The sequence below is a fragment of the Mercenaria mercenaria genome, chromosome 5, assembly GCF_021730395.1.
Source record: "Mercenaria mercenaria strain notata chromosome 5, MADL_Memer_1, whole genome shotgun sequence".
Classification (NCBI taxonomy): domain Eukaryota; kingdom Metazoa; phylum Mollusca; class Bivalvia; order Venerida; family Veneridae; genus Mercenaria; species Mercenaria mercenaria.
The window spans coordinates 31,056,458-31,070,410 of record NC_069365.1 but is presented as its reverse complement, the minus strand read 5'-3'; the positions used below and the strand labels follow the sequence as shown (position 1 = coordinate 31,070,410).

General features: G+C 35.0%; 1 protein-coding gene across 1 annotated transcript; it reads right to left on the bottom strand.

Moving 5' to 3' along the window:
- Positions 1-3,761: 3,761 nt before the first annotated feature.
- On the bottom strand, positions 3,762-8,616 carry LOC123558885 (uncharacterized). The gene is made up of 5 exons (XM_045350729.2): positions 7,733-8,616; positions 5,517-6,330; positions 5,020-5,094; positions 4,536-4,610; positions 3,762-4,351 (listed from the first exon to the last, which is right to left on the bottom strand). Exons 1-5 carry the CDS (start codon positions 8,365-8,367, stop codon positions 4,055-4,057), a joined length of 1,896 nt encoding a protein of 631 aa, XP_045206664.1. The 5' UTR covers positions 8,368-8,616; the 3' UTR covers positions 3,762-4,054.
- Between the last annotated feature and the right edge of the window lie 5,337 nt (positions 8,617-13,953).

Below are 13,953 nucleotides of genomic sequence, written 5' to 3'. Positions count from 1 at the left end.
AGCTTGGTTACATTCTGAAGAAACATTTATTTGTCTTTAATACTTGTAAAAGCGTTATGAGCTGCGGTAATGTACATTCAAAATATCAAACACATCTTCAGGTATGAAGCTAAGTAGGGAAATAAACGTTGTATGTTCTGATAAAGTTTCCGGAAACAATACCGGTATATGGGGCAATCTTATCAATATCGAAACTTAACGAGACCCCTGCGAGATATATTCTCGTAAATTTAGATTTACAAGAATATTTACGAATCTCGAAAAACATCTAACCAACATTCTTGAAAATCCGCATATCGCACTCATCGTAACTGGTTATACACAGTGACGCAGTCTATATTTCTTTCCATCTATTGATAAAAATGTTGCTAATTTTCAGTCATACCACTTTACGGAAGTTTTTCTCCGTCATTTTAACAAAGACAGGTAAGGTAAATGCACTTACGTGCTTGGTAATGTATACTCGATTGCACTCCATCGCGATATTTTGGCAAAACAAGTTCATTTTCACGAAATTCACCTACAAATAAAAATCTCACCTGTTTTTCTGAGAAATGTATACTACCGGAAGCACAGTATATGATTTCAAGCGGAGCCCATTTGGAAATACATATGTTGATTCCCCCTACGTGAATCCCCTAACTAAATATCTGTTTTACAATCCTGAAAGACGCATCATGTGAACTTTATTTTCATTTTCAGAAAATAATGTTTATTTTAGACAGAAATGTTAACTGAAAATGATACAAGTCAAGACATTTAAAAACTGATTGCCGAATTACGTAACGATGGAGAAGGGTCTCTGTAATGGACACGATCTATGCTTATACCATGGATGACTTTGAATAAAAAGTTATGCATGTACCATGAAAAGAATGTATAAAAGTATGTACACTTATTAAAAAGGTCTGAGACCTGGATGTTGATATAGGTCACGGCAGATCGTACACGCAGACGGAATGTTAGACCTTGAAGAAATATCCATACTTTTAACTATGTATGCATTCTTTAAACCCGCTTTGTAAGAAATAAAGAAAATATCGATCGTGTAAAAAAAGTCAAGAATATAGACCTTGAACAAAACTTGAGACAATTGTCTGTCATCTGGGGAAACCACGGGGATCAGGACAGGTCTCAGATTAACAGAACGCATAATTAGGTCACTGTCTTTAAAAACAAATTTGTAACATTTATTTGGATATTCGCATAGCTATTCAGTTTTTCTGACATTCTTCTGGAGTAAATGTTATCTTTGACAAACAATGTATATTTGACGGGTAAGTTGAATTCATGTACACTACAAATAAAAAACAGGTGCGTTATCAGATATTTTTCGAAGTATTCCGTATTGCAAGTTTTTTAACAAATGTACAAATAAACAGTTATATGTACATAAAAAAGGTTTAAAAGTAAGGATAGATTTACTGGAAGCAATGAGCATAGCAAACTCAACCAGAGCCATACGTTGCACGGCAGGCCCAAAACAAGTAAAAACGGGTTGTATTCACAGTGCCAAATGTTCGCGATTGTTTAAGAGTTTTAAATTCATGGTGTCTTAATATCGCGGAAACCTCTTTGACCGCGTATTATAAAATTTGGTTGTAAACAACAGAAAGGGTGGTCACACTTCCTAGATATACAGATAATAATGAATACGCAAGTTTTGAGGTAGATTGAAAACGAGAGTAGATACCCATAATAGATGATATCCTTTGCGAACAGCGGAATCGGTCTCACTGAACTGTCGACTTAAGAAAGTATTGTTCTAGATGTTTCCTTTCTAAAATTTAAATATTTTTATGAATGTATAGAAAGCAATTTTGAATATCTCTGAATTGATTTTTTAAAAAATACAATCAACTTCTCAATTCAAACCGAGAGATAGGGCATGAAATTGGCCCAGTTTGGTGACATACTTTGCATTTGTTATAAGAATAACACCAAGTAACAACATGTAACATTAAGTAACATATAAAGACATTTTAGTAGGGTTTAGTAGCATGCGTAACATTTTGACTACAATTAGTTGCCTCTTCTCAGTAAACTAGGTGGTGAATGTTCCCCCCCAGTCCACCCCCTCTCCCGCTCCCGCACAAACTGACACAATGCATTGCAATTTGACACAAAAAGTAAAGTAACACTAAACAAAGTCAATAATGTTGATGTTAGTAAGTTTGAATATGAGTTGTCTTCCTTATTCGCGGTAACAAAAAAACTGCGGTGTTTAGATGTCGCTCTGTCAATGTTGACCGCAAATATAGCGAAAATGTAACCTTCGCGAATATAACCCGCTTTACAGTATATGCAAGATACAAAAATGGGGATGGGGTAGTGAAAGTGGCGGGGGTCATGGGGGAGAGTAAAAAGAAAAGATGAATATTTAACTTGGAAAGGCGAACCCTAAACAAGAAATATCTTTAAAAAAGATGGTCGGCGTGATGTAACTGAAGCACAAGTTATATAAGGGCAGAAACCTGTATTTTAAATCTTTTGGCAATGTTGAAAGGGGCCTCTGTGAAGTTTTGTATAAATGAGGACAGTAGTTCTGAAGAAGACTATGTTTAGAAATTGTGGAGGGACACACGACGGACACCAAACAATCACAAAAGCTCACATTGAGCCTTTGGTGCTTAAAAGATGGTAACAGTAAGCAAACAATATTGAATCACGTTCTATACTTTATTTCTGGAATTGTTGGAAGCAACATGAACCCTTACCCTACTTCAGCTTATTATCAAATTTGTCTATCATTCAGAATATGTACAGTACAGTTTTCACCGGAAAGATTGATTTAAAATTTAGAGTCTAAAATTTAACAGTATCGGACATGTTGTTGCAGGTTAGTAATGATTTGCACTGGTTAGAAATTGTTGCTGCAATGCAGGGTAAGTGTTAATGACTGTATAAAACAAATAACAAAACTTAAGGAAAGGAAACTTAACAAAACAGAAATAACTTAACAAGAAAACTTAACAAAACAGAAATATGTCCGGATGAGCAGATGAATATTTGGTTACGCACACCTGTTCAAGTGGTACGCACACAACCCTATGGTGCTGTACTTATAAAGGTTATAGATGACGAACGCGTTGTCATTTCACTCGGTGTCACACATGACTCAGTGTAAAGCATTTTCAGCCGTTCCTCCAATCAGCGCCACTCTTACAAAATCTCTCATTATGGCTGAAAATACCGAGAATACCTTACCAAGCAATCCGATGGGTACATTATTCAGGCGGCATAAGGTCATACGAGGTCATAAAATCGTGCTTAATACGGCACGCCGAAAAAACACACTCCCCTAGACCACAAACTATAGCAGTGTAAGCATGAACGATACAGGGATAATAGGTGACAAAGTCACCAGCTGGATGTTACCGCCCTTATATGGTATGTAACTAACCTCACTCATAGTTAAAAGAAGAAGGAGGCGTGAAGGTAGGAAGCAGGGAGGTAGAGAAAGAAAAGTAACACCACCAACTTGCAACATGAAGACAATATACACAACAAAAATAGAATTTCCTCAATCTTCGGATATTGAAGGACAATCATCTATGAAACAAAAATATGCAATAAAAATCATAGTTCACCAATATGGAAAAAGAATTATCTGCATTTGAAAATGTTATTTAACCAAAAAATGCCTTTTTCAAGGGCAGATAACTCTTTCAGTACCAGTGACCTATGATTTTTATTGCATATTTTTGTTTCTTAGATGATTGTCTTTCAATATCCGAAGTTCGAAGAACCTTATTATTGGGAAAGAATTCGCCCATCTCATATACAGGGAATGCAGTGCATGTCCTTAAGGGCACGATTAAGCAAGTTGCATCTAATACCAGTTGTGATAGATGATATGATAGTTTGTTGTACATGCATACATATGTAGCAATATTATACTCCTGTTGTACAATGACCCATAACTGCTGTCTTTAGGTGGTTGTATGATAACACAACTGTTATAAATCTAACATATATACTGTAACAATGATTATACCTGAAATGATAGTTACACTTTCACACATATATCTGTCAATTTGTAGCGTATTGTAATCTAAATACAGCTGTCTTGCTTCATTACTTGTACAATTCCTTTGTTAACAATTGTGCCATTATCTTCCAAATACAAGACAGGCCAAACTATGTAGTCAATAGAGTTTCCCTGTGCCCGGTAAGCTTTGTATCGGCTTGCATCGAAATGTTCTCCATGACGATTTATGTTCGTATCGATACAGAACTGCGGTTCTTGGTTTACCATAAGAAAACATACTCCTGCACATCTAATGATAAATTGAGTAATAAGTAAACGTTCTTCTTTCGGTAGGGTTTCTTGAAAAGAATGCATGACTTCCTAAAATAACAGAAATAAAAGTTTGAGATTAATAAGAAAATAAGATATTTTCAAAAATGAAAAAAAAACTATATCTACATGTATAGTATAATAATCTTTAAAAAACCCAAAGAATTTAATGTGCTTCAAAGACACTGTTAAGGCTACGTTATACATTTCGTATTTAACTGACATGTTATTTTACCCTTGTTATTTCTTTCATAAGATAAGTAGGTTGCTTCCTCCTCTCATCTTGCAAGGTTGTAGCAATTTCCTCAGTCTAAAGTGAATATTAAACACATTTCAATCAACACTAATGACATAAAGACAAAAGATAATATTTAACTTATTTGACCATTTCAATACATGAAACATATAGTTATTATGCATAAATGTTTTTATTCAAAAGTCTTTATATATATTCCAATATTAAACCAGGAGGAAAAAGTACATGCTGTGTAAAAATACATGTAAAATGTTACACGACATGACTGCGCGTCAAACAAAACAATTTACTGCATCCATTATAACCCTGTTCTGTTATTTTAGAAACTGATTGCTTGTAGTAGAACAATATTTTAAAGACCATAGTAAACGGGTAGTGACAAACATGTTTGCTTTCTAATACGGAAGTAGATATTTTGGAGGCAACATTAAAATACAAAAGTGTTTATGTATAAATATCTTACCTTATTCTTTGAGGATATCGACGTATTCGATTTTGGATTGATCTGAACCTTTTCCTTGCACATCAAATATATAGTCTGAAAATGTTAGTGCATTGTGTTTTAGCATATTTCATTTCAAATGATAAATACATTTCAAAAGCTATGTTCGTCAAATATAATAAAATTTACCGCTATCACTATTACTAGAGCTATTTATCATACAGTTAAAGGAACTCAACATACAAAAGGCTTACGAAGCTGCATTGTTTTAATTTTATAAGTTTAATGCAACAAGGTGGGCTCAACAGCCCAATGAGCAACCAATGGAAATTATGAGAAAACGCTTAAGGTGTCGCTTATTATATGGAAGTCATTAAATATGTGAATGTATAAATCGAATAATACTGTCCGTCGTACTTTTTTCAGGTATAGACATGCTATATTAGATCAACGCATTAAATTCTTGTTTGAGAAATGATTGAAATTGAATTATTTGTTGTATGCTCTAGTAGACTCACAGTTAATACTCGTAGGAGAAGCTCACACGCTTGCTGTTCTGTTTTATTTCCTTTGTCTGCGTGAACAAGGGTATTGATACCATCTGCCCATTCCTTATTGTACAGTTCTAAAAACTGTGTTGATATTTTAATAGACCTGTTTACTGATTCATGTCGTCGATTCGATAAGAACAAATCTCCATTTCTTTTCAGCTGATATGAATGTTGTAATTTTGGTGAACGCCGTTCATGCCTCATTGCTTCGTTGGTCGCGTTTTCGGCATAGTCCGTCGCCATGTTAGATCTTTCATTTTCTTCGTTCTTAGTATGCTCTTCATTTTTTAAGGAATGTTCTGCGTACTTCCAAGTACGAGTAAGTTGTTCATTTATTTTTCCGACAACCCCGTAATGCTGAGTCGGTAATTCACATTGCCAAACATAATTTGAGTAAGTATCTTTTGCTTGCGCTTGGAATCGGCTCATTGCAGTATCGTCTCCATTCATTAGTTGGTATTGTTTATTCTGAACCTGGTTACAGCAATTGTGTACTTTTGTGTTCCATTGAGGTCCATAGGTAAACTTTCGTTCTTTATTTTGCACAGAGGGTCTATCAGAATTCCAGCTGGTCGCCTCATTGATCCAGTTGGCTGTTTTATAGTTTCTATTTGTTTCTTCAGTTGAAAAGTTCGCCATTTCGTATTGACAGTGTTGTGCTATCTCTGATTGTAAAAGAAGTGTATTCTGCGATCGGATTTCGGCTCTTGATGTATTACTTAAGACAGAGCTGTTTGAGCGTTTATTTAATTGTTTTGTGATGTCTTGGATGTCTGAAAATCTGATAAAGGAAAGAATAATGTTCAATTGTCTAACAAAATGAGTGAGCAGATGATTGCAAAGAAAATCTGTAATAAGATCCTTTGGAAGCAAAGAATGCAACCAAAAAGAATAATAGCAGACTTGGTTTGATTGAGTCTGTTCATGACAGGTAGTGAAACGTGCAACACCTCTCACGCCCCCTAGCACCGGCTTAAGCGAAACTGTATTACACGCAGTAATTGTTTTCGAACAACAGGAGTGCCGTTTATTTAATGCCCATTAAATTTCAAGTTTAAATGACACCATACATTACACTTGATCTGACAGTTTCAAAACATTCCGTGATAATTCGCCAAACTGAACCTAATGATTCAACATTTCAGCTAGTATTATTATATGACAAATGACAAACGTTTGTCCTCTATAACTATATTGCTCAACGTGTTTCGTGTGATATTCGTAATATCGCTCGCCATGGGATTCCTTTAACCCGATTTTTCCAGTATCGATTTTACTGCAAGTTTTTAAGTGAAACAAGAAGTAGATGCAATTTAAATTTTTAACACTGATTAATCTGTTCAACACAAGACATTTGTTATTAGCATTCTCAATATAAAAAAAACCCCGAAAATTATATAAAACCCCTCTACACAATATATGAAGCGAAATACCGCCCTAGTCTTTCCACTTAGCTCAATAGGCAAAGTGCAGAACTACGGAACGAGGGGTCGTGAGTTCGGATGAGGTGCATTTTCTCCAAGATGATTTTATAAAAGACCATTTGTCCTTAGCCTTTGATTCATGTGGGAAAATTGGCAGTTACTTGCGTTGAACAGGTTTGTACTGGAACTGAATCCAGGAACACTGGATAGGTTAACTGCCCGCCGTTAAATAACTGGAATACTGAGGCGTACAGAAAGTGTTTGTTTCCGGTATCCCGACCTACCCTGAATTTTTGGCCAGACCCTAAATGTTTTTATTGCCTTGGAGAATTTGTTTTTCTCAACGTTTTAACAAAACCATTTTATGCTTTAAACATGATCAGTGATGTTAGAAATCAACTTACTGATGCTCTAAAGGCATAACCCCTTTATTTGTATTTTTTTGACACAAAAAAAATTTCCGAAAAGTCTCCGTTGATAAAAAAAATTCAAAAACAAAGACTTCCGACCTACCCTATTTTTTTGAGCATGTTACCGGAAACAAAGAATTTTTTTAGGCCCGATGAAAAACGGCGTTAAACCCAAAATAAATAAATAAACAAACAAACAAAATCCGCCCTACAAAGGAAAATATGTTTTTTTACATCATTTTGGCAGATAAACTTAAATCTTCAAAGCAATTACCTCCACATCAGAATAGTTTTGCTCTAAACAACACGGAGTGTAAATGATATTATATTAGATCGTGTAACGACATACCTCTTGTCATACATCGGAGCTGACAGGGATCTTACATCATGGTCGTAATGAAATTTGTTGTGTAAATGAAGACATTTATAGCAGAAATATCTCCCAAACTTGCTGCAAGTTAAACAGATATGTGTTGCTTGTTCTGCGACGCTGTTACTAGCACACAATGCACACATATCATGTAAGCGATCACAATATTGTTCTGTACATTGCTCAGTGTTGCCTACATCAGCTGTAACTAGGATACCTTGATCCATTGAGGTATATTGAGTACCACCTTTCGTACCACTTGAAACAGTTTCACTGTCTGTCAAATGAGCACTTCTGACAGTTTCATAAATCTTACTATCATTCGTTGACAAATTGCCCTTCACACTTAACACTTTCGCGTATGACTTATCATCAGAAATAGAACTACTTATTTTGTTATTATGACTCTTCTTACTTGTTACACACCTTATTGTTTCATACAAAGTTGCATCGTTATTGGTTACAGATGTGTCTGTACTACATATCCCAGGAACTTCATCATATGTTGGTGTCTTTAACATTGAACGATCCGATTTAGATTTACTACGAGATCCATACGTTTTCGATTTGTTTATTGAAGTCGGTTTCCTTTCCTGGCAAACAAGACCTCCCATAGTTCTTGTCGTGAAAATTTACAATTGTTCTCCAAGTTGCTTAAAGCGATTATTTTCTTACATCATTAACTACATATGACTTGAAATGCATTGTTGCTTTTTGAAAAAGAAATCTAGACACTACATGTTTATTTTTTATTACTTGATAAATTCTACTGGAACATATGGCGAATTATAGAAGATCCAAAATGATTATACTTAGTTTTAATTAATGTATGTCTATATTATTGTACAAATCGCATGTTAATCTTCCAAACTACACTTATTTCAAAATGGACTTTGTCTAGAGATTTTGCTTATTTGACTTCATGCAATTATGTTATGAAATATGATCGCATTATCGGTAATTAACACAAGCACCAAATGGTAATAACTGATCTGAAAAGTTTTGAAATACAAAAATGGCGGTGAAAGACAATTGTCAAATATAAACCGCTATTCATTTCATTGAAAATGATTAACCCCAATATAATCTAAAATTTTGATATAATTGTAATATTGAATAATGTAATATGTCATGCTTGCAATTATTGAATCATATCAGAAGTAAATGATAGTACGTTTTAATCTCACGGTTAAACTACTTTGAAAAGCACTCAATAAATCATACCGCCTAGTTACATACAAAACAGCTTCTACAGCGAAAAAAAAAAAAAACAACACTAAATAAAATCCCCCTTCGTTGACCACATTGGTTTAGTATAAATAAGTATTATCGACCAATAATAATTAAATAAATTCTGGCAAAGTCGTGAAACTACGGTGGTTCGTTTAGGACATATGTATTTTTTTAAGATTAAATTATCTCGTGCGCACGACATCTTATCTTAAGCGATCAACATATTATCTTGAGTGATCAACATATTATCTTGAGCGATCAACATCTTATTTTGAGCGATCAACATCTTATCTTGAGCGATCAACATCTTATCTTGAGCGATCAACATCTTATCTCGAGCGATCAACATATCATCTCGAGCGATCAACATCTTATCTTTAGCGATCAACATCTTATATCGTGCGCACGACATCTTATATTGAGCTATCAACATCTTATCTCGTGTGCACGACATCTTATCTCGACCGATCAACATCTTATCTCGAGCGATCAACATATCATCTTGAGCGATCAACATATTATCTTGAGCGATCAACATTTTATCTCGAGCGATCAATATATTATCTCGAGCGATCAACATCTTATCTCGTGCGCACGACATCTTATCTAGAGCGATCAACATATTATCTTGAGCGATCAACATCTTATCTTGAGCGATCAACATCGTATCTTGTGCGAACGACATCTTATCTCGAGCGATCAACATATCATCTTGAGCGATCAACATATTATCTTGAGCGATCAATATCTTATTTTGAACGAACAACATATTATCTTGAGCGATCAACATATTATCTTGGGCGTTCAACATCTTATCTTGAGCGATCAACATCTTATCTTGAGCGATCAACATATTATCTTGAGCGGTCAACATTTTATGTTGAGCGTTCAACATATTATCTTGAGCGATCAACGTCTTATTTCGTGCGCCTGACATCTTATCTTGAGCGATCAACATCTTATCTTGTGCGCACGACATCTTATCATGTGCGATCAACACCTTATCTCGAGCGCACTACATCTTGTTTATATACATTAAGGCCTTTGTGTGTGTTTTTAGGTCATCAGGAAAACATACGGACAAGTTGTTAATTAGGGTCCCGCCTATTCCGATGTTAATTAAACTTCCCACAAGTACATGTACAACTTTATCACACCATTTGGAAGAGCAGTGCATATAACTGGTTATCCTATCTTCAAAATCAAATGAACATAACCAATGATGCATTCTGCATGTTTGGATAGCAACAAATTTCAGTTCGACTGATAAATTCGCGCAGAAAAGTTGCATGCATGAATTAAGGGAAAACAAGGAAATTCTTTAAATTATGGGCGAAGCCTACATACCAATTTTTTGTCAAGGTCTTAAATTTATTTCTTTGCGTCATCACTGATTTTTTGCTGCCCTTTTTTTTTTTATCAGTTTGCGTATTTAAATCTATAACCTTGCAAACATGTGAAATCGGATCAAAATCAAAACGGCGGCAGCCGTATGTTTTAACTTATGATCTTAATTCACACAGAGGTCCTTAATATATATTAATAAGATTACCGTGACGTGCGCTCGAGAAAAATTGTTGATCACTCGGGATAATATGTTGATGGATCAAGATTATATGTTGATCGCTCAAAAAAATTCGTTGATCGCTCGAGATAAAATGTTGATCTCAAGAATAGATGTCGTGCGCACGAGATAAGATGTTGATCGCTCGAAATAAGATCGCTCAAGATAAGATGTTGATCGCTCAAGATAATATGTTGATCGCTCGAGATAAAATGCTGGTCGCTCAAGAAAAGATGTCGTGAGCACGAGATAAGATGTTGATCGCTCAAGGTAAGATGTTGATCGCTCAAAGTAAGATGTTGATCGCTCAAGATAATATGTTGATCGCTCGAAATAAGATGTTGATCGCTCAAGATATTATGTTGATCGCTCAAGATAATATGTCGATCGCTCAAGTTACTATGTTGATCGCTCGAGATAATATGTTGATCGCTCAAGATAAGATGTTTATCGCTCAAGATAATATGTCGTGCGCACGAGATAAGATGTTGATCGCTCGAAAAGAAAGTCGTTATCGCTCAAGATAAGATGTTGATCCCTCAAGATAATATGTTGATCGCTCGAGATTAGATGTTGATCTCTCAAGAAAAGATGTCGTGCGCACGAGATAAGATGTTGATCGCTCGAAATAAGATCGCTCAAGGTAAGACGTTGATCGCTCAAGATAATATGTTGATTGCTCGAGATAAAATGTTGATCGCTCAAAAAAAGATGTCGTGCGCACGAGATAAGATGTTGATCGCTCAAGATAAGATGTTGATCGCTCGAAATAAGATGTTGATCGCTAAAGATAATATGTTGATCGCTCGAAATAAGATGTTGATGGCTCAAGATAATATGTTGATCGCTCAAGATACTATGTTGATCGCTCGAGATAATATGTTGATCGCTCAAGATAAGATGTTTATCGCTCAAGATAATATGTCGTGCGCACGAGATAAGATGTTGATCGCTCGAGAAAAAAGTCGCTATCGCTCAAGATAAGATGTTGATCCCTCAAGATAATATGTTGAGCGCTCGAGATAAGATGTTGATCTCTCAAGAAAAGATGTCGTGCGCACGAGATAAGATGTTGATCGCTCGAAATAAGATCGCTCAAGGTAAGACGTTGATCGCTCAAGATAATATGTTGATTGCTCGAGATAAAATGTTGATCGCTCAAAAAAAGATGTCGTGCTTACGAGATAAGATGTTGATCGCTCAAGATAAGATGTTGATCGCTCGAAATAAGATGTTGATCGCTAAAGATAATATGTTGATCGCTCGAAAAAAGATGTTGATCGCTCAAGATAATATGTTGATCGCTCAAGATACTATGTTGATCGCTCGAGATAATATGTTGATCGCTCAAGATAAGATGGCATGCGAACGAGATAAGATGTTAATCGCTCGAGATAAGATGTTGATCGCTCAAGATAATATGTTGATCGCTTGAAATAAAATGTTGATCGCTCAAGATAATATGTTGATCGCTGAAGGTAATATGATGATCGCTCGATATAAGATGTTGATCGCTCAAGATAATATGTTAATCGCTCAAGATAAGATGTTTATCGCTCAAGATAATATGTTGATCGCTCGAGATAAGCTGTTGATCGCTCAAGATAATATGTTGATCGCTCGTGATAAGATGTTGATTGCTCAAGATAATATGTTGATCGCTTAAGATAAGATGCTGATCGCTCGATATAAGATGTTGATCGCTCAAGATAATATGTTAATCGCTCAAGATAAGATGTTTATCGCTCAAGATAATATGTTGATCGCTCGAGGTAAGATGTTGATCGCTCGAGATAAGATGTCGTGCGCACGAGGTAAGATGTAGATCGCTCGAGATAATATGTTGATCGCTCGAGATAAGATGTTGATCGCTCAAGATAAGATTTCGTGCGCACGAGATAAGATGTTGATCGCTCAAGATAAGATGTCGTGCTCTCGAGATAAATTAATCATAAAAAAATAATTGTATGTAGTAAACATATTACCGTATGTAATATTTCATTTTCAATGAAACCAAGTTTGTTTAGCTGCTTTATATGCTTCCGTAGGATCTTCGCAATTATGTTTTATTAATATGTAGTATACGTTGAATAAAAGGAGTACACTTGTTTTCTTTTAAAGATGCAAAATAAAGACAAATGAATAGACATAAATTTTAAAAAAAGACTACACATTTTGAAATATATTACTATTATTAACATTACGATAGCCGTCCAATATACGCTTGAAATCAACACATGTACAGAGAAACGAATGATTGTTTTTTTATTTTCTTAGACTGACATAGGTGGTCATTTTGTCCTACTTTCGTGTTTATCGCTTTTCCGTAATCGGTCGGAAATTCTTCGGGATCACGTGATTTTAAAACGAATGTCCGTTTAAAGAGGTACAACAAAATAACTGTATTCTTTTGTATTTCCATGATGGTAATTATACACGCTTTGCATGAAGAAAATAAATGAGAAATAACAAGTATCTAATTCCAAATTGACAGTGACATACATAAGACCTAGATAATCTGTTTGATGTCTTAACATGTTATTGAATTAGTGTAGCGATATGTACATAAAACAGTGTATTTAGTTAAAATTTCAATCACATTCGGTTTCTATAGTGTAAGATAGCAATTTCTCTATATTTTTAAAACAATGCTGAAAAGAGACTGCCTAAATAAGTCTGCAGATGAAGTTTTGAAAACACGTTTATTCAGGAAGGGCCTGAATTGTTCACCTGAAAACTTGAAGTATAGCTGTATATTACCTGTATTATAAGAATGATTTTCATGAAGTTTTTGTGGTGAAAAAAGTAGGTCACTAGGTCATGATGGGTCTTTAAAGACGCGCGACAGAATAACTGTATTTCCATGTTGGTAATTCTATACGGTTAGCATGAAAAATATGAAATGTATAAAATTTTAGTTTCAAACTGACAGTGACATATACTGGGCCAAGACAATGTGTTAAATGTCTAAAATTTTAAGGAATTAATGTACCCATATGTACATAAATCAGTGAATTTAGGAAGATTTCAATCACATTTTGTTTCTACTATGTAAGATAGTTATTCGCTTATGTTCTTAAAACTATGCTGAAAAGAGATTAATGGAAAAAAATTGCAGACGAATTGATTCGGAAAGGGCCTAACTTGTTCTCCCGAAAACTTGTAGTATAGCTGTCTATTACCGTATTATAAGAATGATTTTCATGAAGGTTTTGTGAGTTACAAAAATGTTGAATTCCCTATGTTACGTTTGTAAAAATAAAGTCATCGTTTGGGCATATAATAAACTTTGCATCTATTTATAAATGATAGCCTCGTGTCGGAGGATTATTCCGAAAAAAACCGAAGTTCACGACGGGTTCGTAAGCAGTCGGAAAACATACTTCCAGTTTAAAATAGGCAA

Excerpts from the sequence above, each read along its gene's own strand:
- LOC123558885 (XM_045350729.2), bottom strand. The coding sequence starts at position 8,367 with ATGGGAGGTCTTGTTTGCCAGGAAAGGAAACCGACTTCAATAAACAAA. Across the intron at positions 5,095-5,516 it reads TTCTCCTACGAGTATTAACT|ACTATATATTTGATGTGCAA; the intron begins GTGAGTCTACTA and ends TAACATTTTCAG. Across the intron at positions 4,352-4,535 it reads TTATGAAAGAAATAACAAGG|GAAGTCATGCATTCTTTTCA; the intron begins GTAAAATAACAT and ends CTGTTATTTTAG.